General features: G+C 39.7%; 1 protein-coding gene across 2 annotated transcripts in view; it reads left to right on the top strand.

Annotated features, from left to right (window-relative positions):
- The window catches only part of parp14rs1 (poly(ADP-ribose) polymerase family member 14-related sequence 1), a 17,986-nt gene extending 1,929 nt beyond the window's left edge, over positions 1-16,057 (top strand). The window contains exons 3-18 of one of the 2 annotated variants that reach the window (XM_072686502.1): positions 216-249; positions 840-944; positions 1,320-1,586; positions 1,931-2,158; positions 2,882-5,142; positions 5,221-5,454; positions 6,094-6,315; positions 7,060-7,126; positions 7,230-7,376; positions 7,863-7,925; positions 8,279-8,455; positions 10,123-10,332; positions 10,818-11,465; positions 13,082-13,230; positions 14,762-14,936; positions 15,045-16,057. In XM_072686502.1, the coding sequence (XP_072542603.1) occupies positions 216-249; positions 840-944; positions 1,320-1,586; positions 1,931-2,158; positions 2,882-5,142; positions 5,221-5,454; positions 6,094-6,315; positions 7,060-7,126; positions 7,230-7,376; positions 7,863-7,925; positions 8,279-8,455; positions 10,123-10,332; positions 10,818-11,465; positions 13,082-13,230; positions 14,762-14,936; positions 15,045-15,328 (5,271 nt within the window). In that variant the 3' untranslated portion in view covers positions 15,329-16,057. The remainder of the gene's footprint in view (positions 1-215; positions 250-839; positions 945-1,319; positions 1,587-1,930; positions 2,159-2,881; positions 5,143-5,220; positions 5,455-6,093; positions 6,316-7,059; positions 7,127-7,229; positions 7,377-7,862; positions 7,926-8,278; positions 8,456-10,122; positions 10,333-10,817; positions 11,466-13,081; positions 13,231-14,761; positions 14,937-15,044) is intronic. The other variant, XM_072686503.1, reaches the window with a different exon arrangement.

Here is a 16,057-nt window from a genome sequence, read left to right as displayed (position 1 = left end):
ATTAATTTTTATATTGAGGGAACATTTGTTGAATTAAGGGAGCTATTAATGATCAACTATCATTATCAAGTTGAAGGAATGATAAATAAATTAAGGACACTATTCTTCTCTCCTTTTATTATGAATTTTTTTACCTTGATTCTTTTGGGGCTCCGTATGAATTCAGGTGTCTTGTGGAAGTGTGACTGCTCAAGCTTCTCTCATTTATTTTACAGGAAGCACAGTCTTCAATCAAAGCACACCATCCAGGTGAGCCTGTAATCACTGTATTGACTTGTATAGTCTGAATTTGCCTGAGCTGATCACTGACCCCTGATATTTCTAAAGCACCAACAGACATGCAAAATGACAGCCTGCTTCCCTCTAGTGGTGGATTTAAACACGTGGCTTTCTCAGTAGCCACAGCAGTTTATTATATGATCAAAATTCATTTAATGTCTCATATTAAAAAAGTGCATTTACTATTAATTATGTTAGGACCTCCATTGCTCAGTTGAAAATAAAACCCTATCATCCATTAACCCCTTAAACCCTTATGCAGTAAGTACTAATTATTTAGTGCTGCTGAAGCTATAACGTCTCCAGTAACTGATATGGAACTAATATATAACGTGTGAGGGCAGGTAATAGAAGTATGGTCTCACAAACAGACCTTTAGGGTTGTTAGGGTTAATTTGTCCTTACAGTAAGTCAGATATAATGATAATGAATATTTCCAGTTCTTCTACTGCTCTCTTCCTTCAGGAAGAAACATACCTCCATAGACACACCCATTTATGTGAAACCTGTAGTAACACGTGGTGTTTTTATGTTTTTAAACACATATGTACGTACTGCAGACATTCCACATTCAGCGGACACTGATGCTGTGGCTCTTAAGAGGAGGACAGAAGGTTGTTCTGAGCAGAGTTCAGTGCTAGACTTCAAAAAGCCCAGGTTTTTTGGTTAGTTCCATTTATTAATTTCTTTTGTAAACATATCCTTTACAGTAAACAAACATAAATATGGCATAGTTTCAGATGTGGTTCTTGTACACGGTGCAGTACATACTGACACTGTATATCTAGATCTATATGTATATAAGCCACAAGTTTGTTTACCGTACTGTGGTGATTAACCTCTTAACCCCTAGACCTCAGGGGTATATGATAAAGCATATAGAAACTCTGGTATAACTGAGGGGTGTCCAAGACTTGACCTGGCCTACAGACTGTAGTGTAGAAATGTGCATCTGTATTTGTTCTGCAAAAGAATCACTTTGTTGTCCTGCCTTGAAGCGTTTGTCACTAACATCAACGAAGTCCAAAATGTCTCTGCAGACAACAGAAGCCAAGCAGAATCCCCTTCTAAAGATGAAGAGCCATCTACTGCTGAACCTGAGAGTGAGGAGCCAGAAGAGCAAGGGGAAACTGAAGAGGGTGGAGGAAGAAAATCAGCTGTGCTTGAAAACATTCAGGAAATGAATCAAGAGTTCTTGATCATGCTGGTGGAGAATGTCATCAAGGATGTGCCTGAACCCAAAGACTTCAGCATAGAAGTCATCCCTGAGAGCAACTGCGCTGTGGTTACTTTTGTCAGCAAAAAAGGTGAATTACTACTCTCATCATGCAAGCATATTCTTATATTTAAGAGGTTGATTTATGCATACCTAAGCTTACATTACTGTTTAATTGCAAACTGTACCAATATTCACAGCTGATCACATCTAAACAAAATGAAGTTTTGATTTACTCACTTATCAGGCCTTTATAAATGTAGGCTAATTCATTTAAGCACAAAATTGACATTTTGTAGTGCAGTCCATTCAAACCCCTAGTAAATAAATAAATTAAGGCCTCAATAATGTCATATTTGTATTTTTTATGTGTCTATATCAATAAGACAATTTTATCTTCATTTGAATATTAATGTAGCATTTTTGTCTCTTTAGGTGCAGGAAACTTCATTATGTCTTGCCCAGATAATTCAGTTTTTAGGAAGAAAAATCTGGATGTCAGATTTCTTGAGGTGACCACAAAGGTGAAAGTTGAGGACCTACCTTCAAATCTGAACTCTGACTACATTACACTGTATTTTGAAAAGTATGGGGAAACAGATGGTGAAGTGGTGATGCTTGAAGATGGACAGTCTGCTATAATCCCCTTTCAGGATCAAACAGGTAAGGTTGTGAAGGTGGCAAAATCAGGTATTACCCTGTGACGTAGAAAAGCATGAACCGTGTAATGTCTCTCCAAAGTAAAGCCAAAACAGGCCTCTCCTAAGTGGTAGCAGTATGATGTGATGATACCAGCAACTAGTATTGCCTTTATCCATTGGTTAGTTTGTTATTGCAGGGTGCTCAGCTAACTTGTGCGGGCGGTGGAAGGTGTGGTCTCGCAGTTATTATGGATTTTATGGCCGTACTAATGCGCTGTTGGGGACACATTAAGATGCTTTGGCATTCACACAATGCCACATTGGACACATTAAGGGCATTAATGGACACATTAAGGAGCATTGGCATTGCTTTGGGTGCAAATTTGACAGCATTGTGGACAATTTCGAGTTTATTTCTATTGAATGGAGGAGAATGGAACCACAGTGTTCATGATTTTTACCGTCATTGGTATTACCTAATACCAGTCAGTTTGTACTTTACTAATGCTGTAAATTATTTAATATTAGCAAAAATACTATAAATATATAAAGATAAAACAATGTTATGATATAATACCACACATATGGGTTGTAACTGTATGCTGTATATTAATCTGTGTGCACGGATCTATAAAAATTGAGCTATGTCACTGTTGTTTTCAATATTCAGTATGATCATTTTGTAGTGTAGTGTTATGACTGATCATAAACACTACACTCACTCCTTTGCATTTTTTTCCCCCAGCTGTAAACACAGTTCTCAGAACACAACATCAGATTAAAAAGCAGCCTATCAAAGTATTCCCATATTATGACTCATTGGGAACAGCCCTCTATGGAAAAGACAGACCCATACTGAGACTCCCAGAAACCTTCACAGAGAATATTGATGAATCTATTGGGAAATATTTCCAAGATAACCAAGGAAAACTGGACTTGATCAGGCAGGAGATGTGCAAACATTTCTGTCAGCTGGATCTTCGAGACTCATCTGTGAAAATCAGCCCCCTAGCTTCCCTACTTCGCCAAGGTTTACAGACAAGAAAACTCATCCAGACGTGGAGGGAGAAGGCCTCTGCTGAGTTTGCTACTGCAATGTCCAAATATAAATCCCTAGAGATCAATATTCTGAGAGATGCATGGAGTGAAACAGTGGCAGAAATTCACAAGGCACTGTCTGCTGAGCCTGTGACCCTGGTCCTTCATAAAGATCAAGCAACAGCGATCCTGGCAGGCCTTGCAGAAGATGTATGCAGAGCCGAGGATGTTATGCATAGTACTATTGATAGAATTACTGAAAGGGTCCAAAGGGAGAAGGGCAGCATAACTGATGAGATCAACATGGCTTCCTCCATTTATGAGATTGTCATGCTTGGTGGCCTTGAGCTGGAAATACAGAACAGCTTTCCCAAGATGGAGCTGAGTTACCACTCTCACAGCCAAAAGTTAGTTCTATATGGTCTAAAGCAAGAAGTATTGGAGTCAAAAAATAAGATTCTACAGGGAGTCATTGGCCTAAACCGCAGAGTGGTGGAACTCCACCCATCTGTTCTGGAGTTTCTGACTAAAAGGGAGCAGGAGAGGCTGACCAGTGACTTATTCTTATCCAAGGGAATTAGTGCATCTTTGGAGATTAAGGATAATCAAGCATGGCTTATCACCAAAACTGAGAGGGTCTTGAAAGATAGTGAGGAGCATTTGAAAGCAGTGTTAGATTTTAAATGTCTTGACATAGAGGACATCAGTGTGATCAGGAGGCCAGAATGGCAAGATCTTATTACTAGCTTAAATAACCTGTTCAATTCTTCAGTCAAGGTTGTTTTGATAAACACATCAGGCAACCAAGTCATAGTTTCTGGCTTTGCTGAGAAAGTTAAATTAGTCCTAGAACAGCTGACGGATTTTCTGAAGGCCAATTCTAACATTACCTTAACACTCAAGGCTGACAAGATTGTTGTCAGATTTATCCAGGAGAACAAAAAGCAAGAATGGTTTGAATCGGTGAAAAACAAAGTTAATATTGACTTCAAAGATGACGGAGTCTTACTGAGTGGACCAAGGGTTCATGTCTCTCAGTGTAAGCCGGTCTTTGAGGACCTACTTTCGTCTGTGTACCAGGACAACTTGAAAGTAGCCAAGCCTGGTGCCAAGAAGTTCTTCAAGAGCAAGGAGTCGATGTACGTTGCTGCAGCCAAGATTAATACAGGATGCTTGGTCGAGTTGGTAGATGAGAACGAGGTCCTCCAGGCTGGTGGAGTCAGTATTGGAAAGAAGGGAGTCCTTACACCTGAAGGAGTGGAGATTGTGGTTAGCAAAGGAGATATGTGCTCTTATGCAGTAGATGCTGTAGTTAATGCTGCCAATGAGAAACTGGACTTTAGTGGAGGTCTTTCAAAGGCTATTTCTGATGCTGCTGGGCCACAACTTCAGGATGCCTGTCACCAGATCATTAAAGCACGAAAACAGCTGAACGCAGGTGACGCTGTCCTCACAAAGGCAGGAGGACAGCTGTGCTGCAAGTATGTCATCCATGCAGTTGGACCACATTTTGATAGGTCTGATTCTCAGAAATCCGTTGGACTGTTGAAAAAAGCTGTGAAAAGGAGTCTAAATCTTGCTGACCGAGAGAACTGCCAGTCCGTGGCAATACCAGCCATAAGTTCTGGAAACCTTGACTTCCCACTGGACCTTTGTGCAAACTCCATTGTTGAAGCCCTAAAAGAATTCTTTGAGTTTGTGAGCGAAGACCTATGTGTGAAGAAGATCCACCTTGTTGATAATAACGATAGAACAGTTGAGGCTTTAAAAACCGCAGTGCAGAAAGTGTACGGGGGAAGTTCCACCAGTCAGGGGATTACCTCCAAGGGCCATTCAAGTCAAAATCAGCAAAACACAAAAACACAAAAACACATTCCAAGTGTCTCAAACCAAGGTTCATCCCAAAGTGTTAAGACGAAGGAGGGACTGACAGTTACCCTTTCAAAGCGCAACATCCAGGACACCTCGGTGAGTATGATTCTCTTTTCTGCAACAAGAGTATTGTTTATTATTGTACAAATTAATAACTTTTCTCACTGTCTTTAGATGGATGTGGTTGTGAACTCTATATCTTCTGACCTGTCCCTTAATCATGGAGCCATCTCGAGTGCCATCCTTAGCACAGCAGGGCCACAGCTTCAGACGCTGCTTAATCAACAGGTCACAGGCAACGTGAATGTTGGGGACGTTTTTGTCACTACTGGCGGTAACCTTAAAAACAAACTGGTTTTCCATGCTGTGGCCCCTCACTGGAAGCAGGGACAAGGTCAAGAACAAAAGGTACTAATTCAGCATTTTATTTATACAAATATGTCAACCCCAGACCAAACACCCTATGGACCTATACATGAGATTCTTTGACGCATAGACTAAAAAAAATTTTACTGGGGATTTACCACTGCATCTGCAGTTCATACCAGGCTTAAAAAGGAATACGACAGATTTCCTGCATAATTCAGTAGTTGAGATGGATGTAAGCAAATGGTTTGCAGTGAAATATACTGTATAGAAAAAGTGAGTTCATGATTGCTGTACAGTGGTGGTAATGTCTACAGTGCAAATACATTTTAGTTGCTATTCTAAACTGCTAGTGAACCAACAACTGACGTCCAAATGTAATATGTTTAATATTTTGCTTTACAAATACAAAAGTAGAAAAGTACTAGAGATAAGAAACAAACTATATAGAAATTAAAATAATATACAGAAATGAAAAGGGTTGAGGTAGGGAATCAAAAGCGTACAGTTTTAAAATACAGTTTAATGTCCAGTGCAAAAAGACATGGCAGGATGTTGGGTGCAAAGTGCAAAAATCTGTGAAATTCCCTTTTAAATGTATGTCTGCAAAACTGACATTATACATAATACCAGTTGTCTGTGACTGTATATTAAAGGTATAACTATCTTCTCTTTGAAAAGGTGCTGGAAGGCATCATGGATAAATGTTTAGGACAGGCAGAGCAACAGCAGCAGAAGTCCATTGTATTCCCAGCCATCGGCACAGGAAATTTAGGTTTTCCAAAGGCATTGGTGGCTTCCCTTATGTTGGACTCGGTTCTGAAATTCAGCAAGAAAAGGGCTTCCAGTCATGTGCAGGAAGTGATGTTTGCTCTCAGTCCCCAAGACATTCCAACCATCCAGGTAAGGAAGGATAACCTGCACTCATATTCTCTTTGTAATGTGTAGACCAGGGGTGGGTGTCAAACTCATTTGAGGTAACACGCTGCATTGCATACAGTCCATTGTCAAGAGGGTCGGACAGCTTTTTAATGGAAAACCTGCCAGTGTGTGCACTTCTTTTGAAAAGAAGCTCTTGGCTTGTTAATGAAGAATTCAATTTCATTAGCACTTCTTGCCTAAAGTGTGCTGCTAGTGGAAAAGTGCACAAGCTCAGCACGTTTTTTATGCGTTATTGAGCCGAACACTATAAGCAATACATGAGGTTATTGTCAGATTTTACCTGCAAGTTAAAATATGGTTTTGAAACAGTATTTTGATCTCCAGTTTTGAGTATTTTGTTCTGTCCACAATTGAAACTTGCCATTTTGCCACTTGGTTTGACTTTGTTGTCCCACCCATTCCTCAAAGTGAAGATTCTTAGCTTCTTAGAGGTTCTGATTGGTTCTGCTGCTGAGTTTGACTCTCTTCCTGTTTGTGTGTGTGTGAATGTATGTATATGTATGTGTGTATATATATATATATATATATATATATATATATATATATATATATATATATATATATATACACACACCGTACTGTATTATATAGTGACTGCACTGCATAATGATTGGAGTGTTATTCTAAATGTGATGTTTGTACTTGTAACATTAATGTCAATTGGATGGACAGTGCATCGTAATACCCCCTCAATTGTTTCCACAGGCCTTCACAAATGAGTTCAACAATAAGTTTAACATTCAGACTTCCTCCACACAGCAACAAAGCAAAGGTGCAATGTGTAAACTTACTTTTTTTGTTCTTAGTTTAATAGTTTGTTAATTTAACAAATAATCAATAAAATCAATATTGTTTTCTTCATACTGAACTTCTAGGTCCCTTTTCAAAGATCACCTCAAAATCAGGGATTCATGAGACCACAGTGGGAGGCATTGTGCTTCAGGTCCTCAGTGGCGACATCACTAAACAGAATACTGATGTTATTGTCAACTCCAGCAATGAGAACTTCACACTGAAAGCTGGTAAACCCTAAACTTAACTGGAACCCAGTGTTAAGAACAAATGCTTAGCCTCAACACAGAATTACAAAAAGGCCTAGGTTTTTAGATTATTCAGATCAGATTGCCATTTGCTGCAGAGCTTTAGGTATTCAGCATGTATATATTCTTTACATATATACATATAAATATTTAGACCACCTAATATGACATGTGCCACTTAAACAGCTCTGACCCACTGAGGCACAGGCTCTAGAAGACCTCTGAAAGTGCCCTGTGATACCTGGCACCAAGACATTAAGAGCAGATTCTTCTATGTTGCTAGGTGGAGCTGCCTCAGATCAGACATGTTGTTTCAGTACATTCCAAAAATGTTAGAGAAGACTGAGATGACTCTGAAGTGGATGTTATATGTTAGTGTTAGTTAACATTTTTAAAATAATGGTGAATATACACACTATGCACTATGTCTCATATGCTCTGTGTATGTACTGTGTCTTTAATTCCAAGGTGTCTCAAAAGCTGTTTTGGATGCAGCTGGTCCAAATGTGGAAGTTGAGTGCGCTGTACTTGGTAAGGACTGTTCACATTTCTTAATATCAATCTAGTTAATATTTTTGTGATGGACTGGTTGAGGCAGGCTGCATGTGGCTAAGGCAAAACTCAAGCACAAGCAGATAATGTCACATCATGAGTAAGACTCCACACCAGCACACAAAACAGGGTCGCTTAAGTGGAGTCCTAATCAGTACAGAAATTAACTGCACCTGTGTGCCTGGAGCCGAGTCTCAGGTGAGAGGCGGAGCCCAGCCTTTGTGCATGGGTTCCCAACTAAGGCCAGCAGAGGGAGACATTACAATTCTGTTCTAGTTTTGAAGGTTGTGTCAATGTTTAGTGTGTTGAACTTCATTTATTACCTTTTCCAGGAGCACAGCAAAACCAAGGACTGATAATGACTCAGCCAGGCACGTTGCAGTGCAAGAAGATCATCCACGTTTCAGCAAAAAGTGATCCTGCAACCATCTACCAACGCGTCAAGCAAGTGCTTAAAATGACAGCGCAGCAAAAGCTCACATCAATTTCTTTCCCTGCACTTGGTACAGGTGGGTGGAGGTGATATGCAGGCTGCAGTTGAACTTATTGTATAGCTCAAATACAGTTTCTGCAGGAAGGACTAAAATAACCCTGTACATACACTATATGGACAAAAGTATTGGGACACCTGCTCCTTCATTGTTTTTACCGAAATCAAGGGTACTAAAATAGTTGATCCTTTTTTCTAGTAGTTGAGCTTTTGTTGGAATAATTGTCACTGCTTTCCAGGGAAGTCAATTCGATTTTCAAGCATTTCTGTGGGGATTTGTTTCCATTCAGCGGCAAGAGCACTAGTGAGGTCCAGATCCCCAACTACCCAACTCATCTCAAAAGTATTAAGATGGAGCACCATCTTTCCAGATGCTTTCCCACTGCTGGGTGTCTTTATACCCTCTAGCCTACACCTGGCTTTAGGCATGGTGCCAATAGGTTCATGTTCATCTGCTCCGGAGAGTCCTATTCTGTTGGCAATACTTCACTACAGGGATTAGACAAGCTGTGTGTGGGCATTTACACATCTGTGTCAGTGGATAGAACGAACACAACAACACATTTTTTTCCTCTTTAGATTTGCCTTCCATTCCTGGCCATGAACAAAAGGCACATGTTTTTTTGACTAATCGTGCTCCACCCATACTCTACAAACTCTTCTTGGCATAGCTGCTGTGTTTGGCTAGTGCGGGCAACTAACTCCCTTGTCTAAGGGGTGTGATGGTGTTAGTATTTAACTCCGATATGTGGTGCTGCTCAATACAGGATTTAGGTCCTTGATAGTGAAATTATAAACCTATGAATAAAGTACAATTCAGGCCAAAACGATTCACCGCTATGAGAATAGTCAAGTGTAATCACTGTCCGATATTTGTTTGTAAGAAGAAGTATATCAGTCACTGCCTGTGTTAGCAGGTAAACATTGTAAACTGCAGCTAACCAGTATTACATACATTTATCTGAAGGTGGTTCACATAACTCTTAACCTTTCTCAGCCCTCTAAGTGATAAAGATTTATATTTGATTTAATATGTAAATAAGAGCAAAGTGTGCAGCAGGGCAAGATAACCCTGATAGATCTTCAGATTATAGAAGTAGCTAGTTACCCATCAGTGTTATGAGACTTGGGAAGGCTATTAAAATAGGCTTTTTACACAGCAAGCAACACTTTTTAATTGCTCAGTAGCTCAGATTATACCAAAGTGTGCCTGCATTTTTTGAGACAGTTTACATTATTGATGTTTTAGCCAAATGGTACACCCCTGGTCACCCCTGGTACACCTCTGTATTATCTTAAATGTTGTTGTTCTTCACCCTGCAGACTACAGTTTTCTCCAAAGTAAAACATACTTGCCATTGAGTGGTCCGAATGTGTCTATACACTCTAAGGGTTCTTCAAGGGTTCTTTGTCAAAGGCTATATAGAACCATGACAACTCAAAGAATCATTTGGATACTTTAGTGGTTGGTGGAGAACCTGTTATAGAAGATGGTTATAGAACCATTTAAAATGTTTCTGTAAAGCGCTAAAAAGTCCAGTATAGTTACGAGTCAAAGAATCTGGTTTGCTTAGAGAAGCATGCACTGTGATATTTAAATGCAAATGTAATTAACGTTGTGTTCACTGTACTTGCCGTGAGAAGCTGCTTTATGAAGGGATGTCAATAAAACTCTCTCTTTTGCAGGTCAGGGTGGCGCGAATCCAGGACAGGTTGCAGACAGCATGCTGGACGCTGTGCTGGACTTTGGGACAAAGACTCCAAACTCTTCCATAAAAATGGTCCGTATGGTGATCTTCCAGGCCCCCATGTTGACAGACTTCCAACAAAGCATGCAGAAAAGAGAAGGAGGGAGTGACAAGCAAAAGAAAGAGGGTGTCCTCTCAAAAGCTGCATGTATGTCTTTTTTTATTTCCCCCAAAGTTTTTGACACAGTGATTAAATAGTAGCCCTATTCAAAATCTGCTTACTGCATCCAGTTAAACAGGACTCTCTTACACTCTTTGTAGTGAAATATGCAAACTCTATCATGATGAGATCAAATATTGTCATATTGCCCACCCCTAGCATATAGTACTAGTTGTTGAACAGTACATTCAGTAACTGCCAGACATTTCTTTTTTAGCTTAGCTTTATTTTTGTTATTCTTTGTAAATAGTTGTTAAATACTGTATATCATGATATTTCTTGACTAGGTTATAATGCAGTAAAATGTCAAACTGTAATACCCCTATTTATTAAAGGACACAGGATCAAGTCAGCATGAACACAGACATTTGCAACTTTGCAACAGAAATATTTGCCATCTGATGCATGCAGCACTGACTGACAGGGCACTTAATTCTTGTAGTAAATGTATTTAATGTCTCTCAATTTAACAGCATTTGCCAAGTCATTATTCAGTGGATCAAAGAATAAAGATGACCAGCAAAAGAAGGGAAAGGACTTTGTAATCGAAGGCAAAGCGGTAAATGCAGCTTGCTTTTCCATCTGTGGGCCTTCCCAAGCATCTGTGGACCAAGCCAAGCAGTGGATAGAGAAGCTCATCTTAGACGAGCAGGCATTTGAATTAATCTCTGATCCAATGGTCCTTAACCTGTCCGATAAAGACCAACAACGAATCCAAGAGCTGCAACAATCCATGGATGTCAATGTGAGACTGGAACACAAGGCTCAGGGGGGAGGGTCTGAGGAGGCCACAATTCTGGTGGAAGGCCTCAGCAGGGATGTTCTGGTGGCTGTGAGCGAGATCCAGACCATGCTCAGAAAAACCAGAGATGAATTTAGCCTGAGGAAAGAAATAGAGCTTGCAAGTGGGATTGTAGACTGGCAGTACCAACAGGGTGGACAGTACCAGAGCTTTGATCAACTGACAAACTTCCATTTGGAAAAAGCACTTACACAGAAGTCTCCTCATGTGGACATCACTTTCCAAGGCCAAGCATACAAAGTCACAATGCCAGAGGGTCCTGCTGTGAGTGCTGTTGGTGGCAATCAGATGAGCATCAGACGTATTGACAAATTACAAGGTAAGGATTTTTGTGGTACATCTCCATTGTCTAGAATAATCATTAAATATATTTGCCCCATAGTCTAAATGTATTTGATTGGCCAAGATATTTAAAATTAAACACAACAAACACAGTTTAAGGCAACTATGTGGTGATTTAGACATGGCTGCGTCCAGAAACCTCAAAAGTTACTGCTTTTTCCTACCGATCCTCCTCCTCTCCTCTGTGACCCTGAAATTGATTTTGTGGCTCCATCTTGCCGCTTGTCCAAATTCCAGAGGTGCCTTCCGGAGAAGCTGCTAAAAATTTCCCTTGAAGCACAACCGCAAGTACTGTATGTTCAGTAAAACTTTATTAATGGCCCCATTTCTAACAAGCTGTTCTTATATTTTATATATTTTTTTATTTTATATTATTATATCTAGGTCCCTGTATCTCTGCAAAGAGCAGGAGTGTAATTCACAATTAACGCAGTTAAATGGACAGAATTGTCGTATATGTGGTGCTCTATGCAACAGCTGTGATTGACTAGACTGTACTAGGGGTTGTGAGTTGTGATTGGCTCAGTTCACGAGTAGTCAACATCATATCCCATTTTCCTAATTACTGCTCCTTCTCTCCATTCCTCCTGCTCCTGTTCTATCCTTAATTCCTCCACCTTCTTCTGGGGTAGGAAGGGAGCAATAGGAAAGGAGGAGTAGCAAAAGTTTCTGGACGCAGTCGCGGTTTGCTTTATGCTAACATTCATTAGCATGTCTTAAGGCCAGAGTACAGAGAGCAGACAAACACAAGCAGACCTGAACATTCAGATCCTTGATGACAAATCAAGCGAACTAGAGAAATCACATTGTTGATTCTCCTAACAATCAAGAACAGGTATGGCACATAAGGTGGTCCAATCCAGCGACTCGGGATCCAATCGGGGGCCAATCCAGACATGTTTACTACGTAGAGTGGGTATCGACTTTTAAAGCCTTGTGCACTTCTGATCCCTGGTTTTGTTGTTGAGTTACCCTCTGGCGTCCTCTAGGCTCTATTAACGCACAGGATTTCAGCTGCCTCAGTGAGGAACCCGAAAATGACCCTAAACGTTAATTTGTGGCCTTATTACAGTGAACAAAGGTGAGAAAAAAGAAATGTATTTAATCAGTGCGATGTTACCAGTTGCAAGGCTGAAGTTGTTCTCTTACTTAAAATTTCCATTGATACAGCAGTTACAATTCTGCTGCACTATTTAAGGTGGAAAGGAGAGTTAGAATTAGAAGCCTTGTTTTGGTTGCTAACTGGTAAAATTACTGCACTTATCAGGTCAAATAAAAAAATCTGGTCAATTTTTTCTTTTGTTCACTGAAATAAGGTCCCCCTTAGGGTACTTTTCAAAAAAGATTGACAAGCGACAAGGTAGAATGGGTAAGATTTCAGCTTGCTTCAGTTTAGCTCAGCTCAGAGACTTGTTACTTTCACAAAGGTAATCGACAAACAGCAACAACTACCATTTCAAAGTCAGTAAAAAAAAACATCCCTAATGGCACACCAACCAAATGTGTGACATTTTTATTTAAACAGTGTCTACACTTGAAAATGTAAATAAGAAAAACAAATCTCACAATTAATATAAACTTGTTTTTTTTCAGTTCCAGTCATTGATAGTCTTCCACAGGAATGGGAGACAATGACACCTACTGAACTGTGCAGGGTGTGCCCACTGCAGCCTGGCGACAAAGAGTACAAAGATGTGTTGAGCCACTTCAGAAAAACCTGTCCAAATAATAATGTTCTCCAGGTATGCATCATCTCTTACCATTTGACAAAGAAATGGGGTTGGATTCTGATCACTGATTCATATGGTGAACAATCAACTGCAGAATTATTGGCACCCTTTAAGAAAATTAGCTAAAATCGTTATATTAAGTAACCACATTATGGGATTTAAGGCTTAATTAGCGCAAGCAATAACAGCACGAGATATATCAAATATCAAACGTCTCGTCTTCTAACTTCTTACGTACCTAACAGGGTTGGATTGAGCCACATTCCCATGCAAAACTTTTACAGTTTGATATTTGTCTTCAGCGCACACTAAAGGATTTCTATTGGGTTCAAATCTGAGACTGAGAGGGGGGCATTGCAGATTGTTAATTATCTTGCTGAAAGGTCTACTTCAGCCTTCTGGCAGTGGCAGATTTTGGGAGAAACTCTCCCGGTATGTAGTGAAATTCATTGTTCCATTAATTTTCTTGAAAGCTTCTGGACCTCTAGCAAAACTCAAAGCATCAATAATCTGCCAATAATCCAGTGCTTCTTAGTTGTATTTAGTTCTCACAAAAGGGGTCATGGTCATGGAGGTCATGTCTGACTGAAAGTGTGAAATTCTGTTTTTTGCCTCTCTTACCATCTTCCTCACAGTAGAGCTTAGATGGGGCACAAAAACTCCAGCCCGACCCTACCCGAGCCCGTGCACTTTCTGTCTGAGCCTGTTCTCTCTCTGAGTGGGAAGATGGCTCACCCAGAGAGGGCAGGAACAGTACAAGTGGGTTGTGTAGTTGGGGATTAAAATGGAAATTGGGCAGAATTGGTTATAAAAGGGCCCTAGGGCATTGTTTTGCACAGTCTTCATTAGGCCTGCTAAGTGTATCGTTTCAGCATAGCCATAGCAATGTTCGTACGCGCTTTGTCAGGTGCAATATCAAATTATATCAACCTTTTTTGCTGCTTATAGAAAAGGGAAAATCCTGTTCTCATTTTTCACCTGTTCTCATTATTAATATCTTGACATGTTAAATTCCATTGAAATTCCTGTATTTTTAATATCCCAAATACTGCAGTGTCAGTTTTTTCCAATATCTTGCAGCCCTGGTCTTAGTCTACTTCCTACAAGCCTGTGAAATTGTCTTGTCTCATGTGGTCTTTGAAAACTGAAAATATTTTGAAGTGGTGCCAATACATTTTAAAAGAGTACACTAGTCATAGAATTAGGTGTGGGTGACACACATAGACAAATTTAAAAAACTGCTATTCAAATACTTGTACATACTTAGTACAGTGATGGTACAGCATCCAGTTAAATTACAATAACAATATTTCTCATAATACAAATACATTGGCATATTGCCCAGCTTTATGTAAAACCTCTGTACGAATTATTTGTATCACGTAAATTAAAAGTGATTCCTCCAAACATTTGAGAGGAACTGCATGAATCATTCTTAGTATCGTCTGTTTTTTATGTGATTTTTTTGCCCAGTTTCTTGAAAGGTGCCAATAATTGTGGTGTTGACATTATTCACAAGCTACCTTTTTTGTCCTGCCTGTAGATTGCACGAATTCAGAATCCTGGAATGTGGAAGAAGTACCAGAATAACAAGCATATTATGGAAATAAAGAATGGCCATCAGAACAATGAAAAGATGCTGTTTCATGGAACCAGAGAGGACTCAATGAAGCACATCAACCATAGTGGTTTCAACAGAAGCTATGCAGGAGTAAACGGTAAATCCTAAAAGCCTGATTACAAGACAATTCATTACAAGTCATTAATGTATAGACTTGTCCATTACTTGTGTTCTCACTAATCTCTATGATTCTGATTCACTGCAGCTACAGCGTACGGAAAAGGCACCTATTTTGCACTTAATGCCAGCTACTCTTCAAGCAACACCTATTCAGTACCAGACCATCAAGGACACAAGCACATGTATTTTTGCCGGGTCCTCACTGGAGACTACACAACTGGACATTCTTCCATGTTTGTCCCTCCTCCTAAATCTGCCAATGGCATAGATCTCTATGACTCTGTGGTGGACAGACCTACTGCACCAACCATTTTCGTGGTGTTCCGCGATGACCACGCTTACCCAGAGTACTTGATCACTTTCGCCTGAACTGCAGACAATGACTATTTTAATCACGTTGCACGATCAGAACAGGTCTTAAATCATATCAGCTAGGATGTATCTGCCTGATATATTTATCAACTGAAATACCTGAAGGCCTTAAACATCAGGAATGGCTAAAATACAACCACAGCCAGCTCAGGGCATGTCAGATATACTTATTGCACGTTTTCTTTTTTTTATTGTTGCCAAAAGCCACTGTAATGGCAGTGCACTGATAAAAATCTCATGCTAAACTTTACATATTGTCTGACTATGCGTGAGTTTTATCATAGAGCTACAATTTTTAGCATTAGAGATATACATTTCCAACATTTACTTTTATCACTATAGCAAACCAAGCCACTGAGCACACCATTGACCTGGCCTAATTCACAAAGTAGGCTTAAAATTCTTTAAGCTTTTAGCACCCCAGCAGCTTTTTAAGTTCTTTGCGTAAATGACAATTCCTGAATTACTTTTCTGAGCCAGTTGCGTTGAAGAGGTTCACGGCCCTCAACTTGCTGGAGTCAAGAGAAAAAAGAAACACAACCTTCTATCACAGTAACTTTGTTTACTAACTGTTAAAGATGCTCTATAGTTGCCTTAATTTCCAAGCACTGTTGACCTGAAACTGTATCTTACATATTGTGCCTTTGGGACCTCAGGACACTTCAATAAAAGCTGTTTTACAGCAGATGTTTCTGTATATTTGTATTAAATATGCTACACTGAAAA

This window comes from Salminus brasiliensis, chromosome 8, assembly GCF_030463535.1.
Source record: "Salminus brasiliensis chromosome 8, fSalBra1.hap2, whole genome shotgun sequence".
Classification (NCBI taxonomy): domain Eukaryota; kingdom Metazoa; phylum Chordata; class Actinopteri; order Characiformes; family Bryconidae; genus Salminus; species Salminus brasiliensis.
The sequence above is the reverse complement of the archived record's forward strand: the minus strand, read 5'-3'. Positions and strand labels throughout refer to the sequence as shown.